The following is a 730-nucleotide window of genomic DNA, read 5'->3' on the forward strand; positions in this document are numbered from 1 at the left end:
TCCCTGTCTTTTCACAGCCAGACCCCAGCCGCCCTGGGCCAACCTGTGCAGAAACCCCCACCCTCTGGGGGTTCACCGGGGTGGCCCGAGGTGCCAGTTAATGGTCCAGAGGACCTCGCCGAATTCTCTGGTATGAGGCTTAGCCCTGGCCTGGAGATTCAGGCGGGACCCAGGGCTGCAGATGGAGGTGTGAGCCACTCTTGTCCTCCCATCTCCCGCTCCTGGCTCACCACAGAGGACGAGTTGCTGGTATCATCAGGGGTGGCGGAGTCAGCGCTGGAGCCGGGGTCAGAGCCGGGGTCCTCGTTGCAGCTGCCACGCAGGGAAGTGGTCAGGCCCTCCAGATAGGGCACTGCCTCAAGATCATGGCTCCCGCTCCTGGGGGCGGCTGTGGGACCCTCTTCTGGGAGCCCTGCTGAGGGGGATGGGCCCCTGGGAGAGGAGACCGACCCATGACTTTTTCCCAAAGAGTAATGGGGAGTTAGGGGTACTCCCCACCCCACCCAGGCATTCACACTCACTCACATGGGGAGCCTGGGGCCCACACGCTGGTGTGGGAGAGGGAGCCAATGCTGAGGGCTGCCTCTGTGTCAGGCTTTTTATATGGGTTGCCTCGTTGAGCTAACACAGCATCTCTCTATTTTTTTATTTTTAATTGTGTTGTTGTTGTTGTTGTTGAGACGGAGTCTTGCTCTATCGCCCAGGCTGGAGTGCAGTGGCTCGATCTTGA

At 60.0% G+C, this 730-nt stretch overlaps 1 protein-coding gene across 1 annotated transcript in view; it reads right to left on the reverse strand.

The window, feature by feature from the left end:
• The window catches only part of TRIOBP (TRIO and F-actin binding protein), a 94,172-nt gene that overhangs the window by 77,475 nt on the left and 15,967 nt on the right, over nt 1-730 (reverse strand). The window contains exon 3 of the mRNA XM_011979135.1: nt 231-432. Coding sequence (XP_011834525.1) covers nt 231-432 — 202 coding nt within the window. The remainder of the gene's footprint in view (nt 1-230; nt 433-730) is intronic.

This window comes from Mandrillus leucophaeus, unplaced genomic scaffold (assembly GCF_000951045.1).
Source record: "Mandrillus leucophaeus isolate KB7577 unplaced genomic scaffold, Mleu.le_1.0 Scaffold2, whole genome shotgun sequence".
NCBI lineage: Eukaryota > Metazoa > Chordata > Mammalia > Primates > Cercopithecidae > Mandrillus > Mandrillus leucophaeus.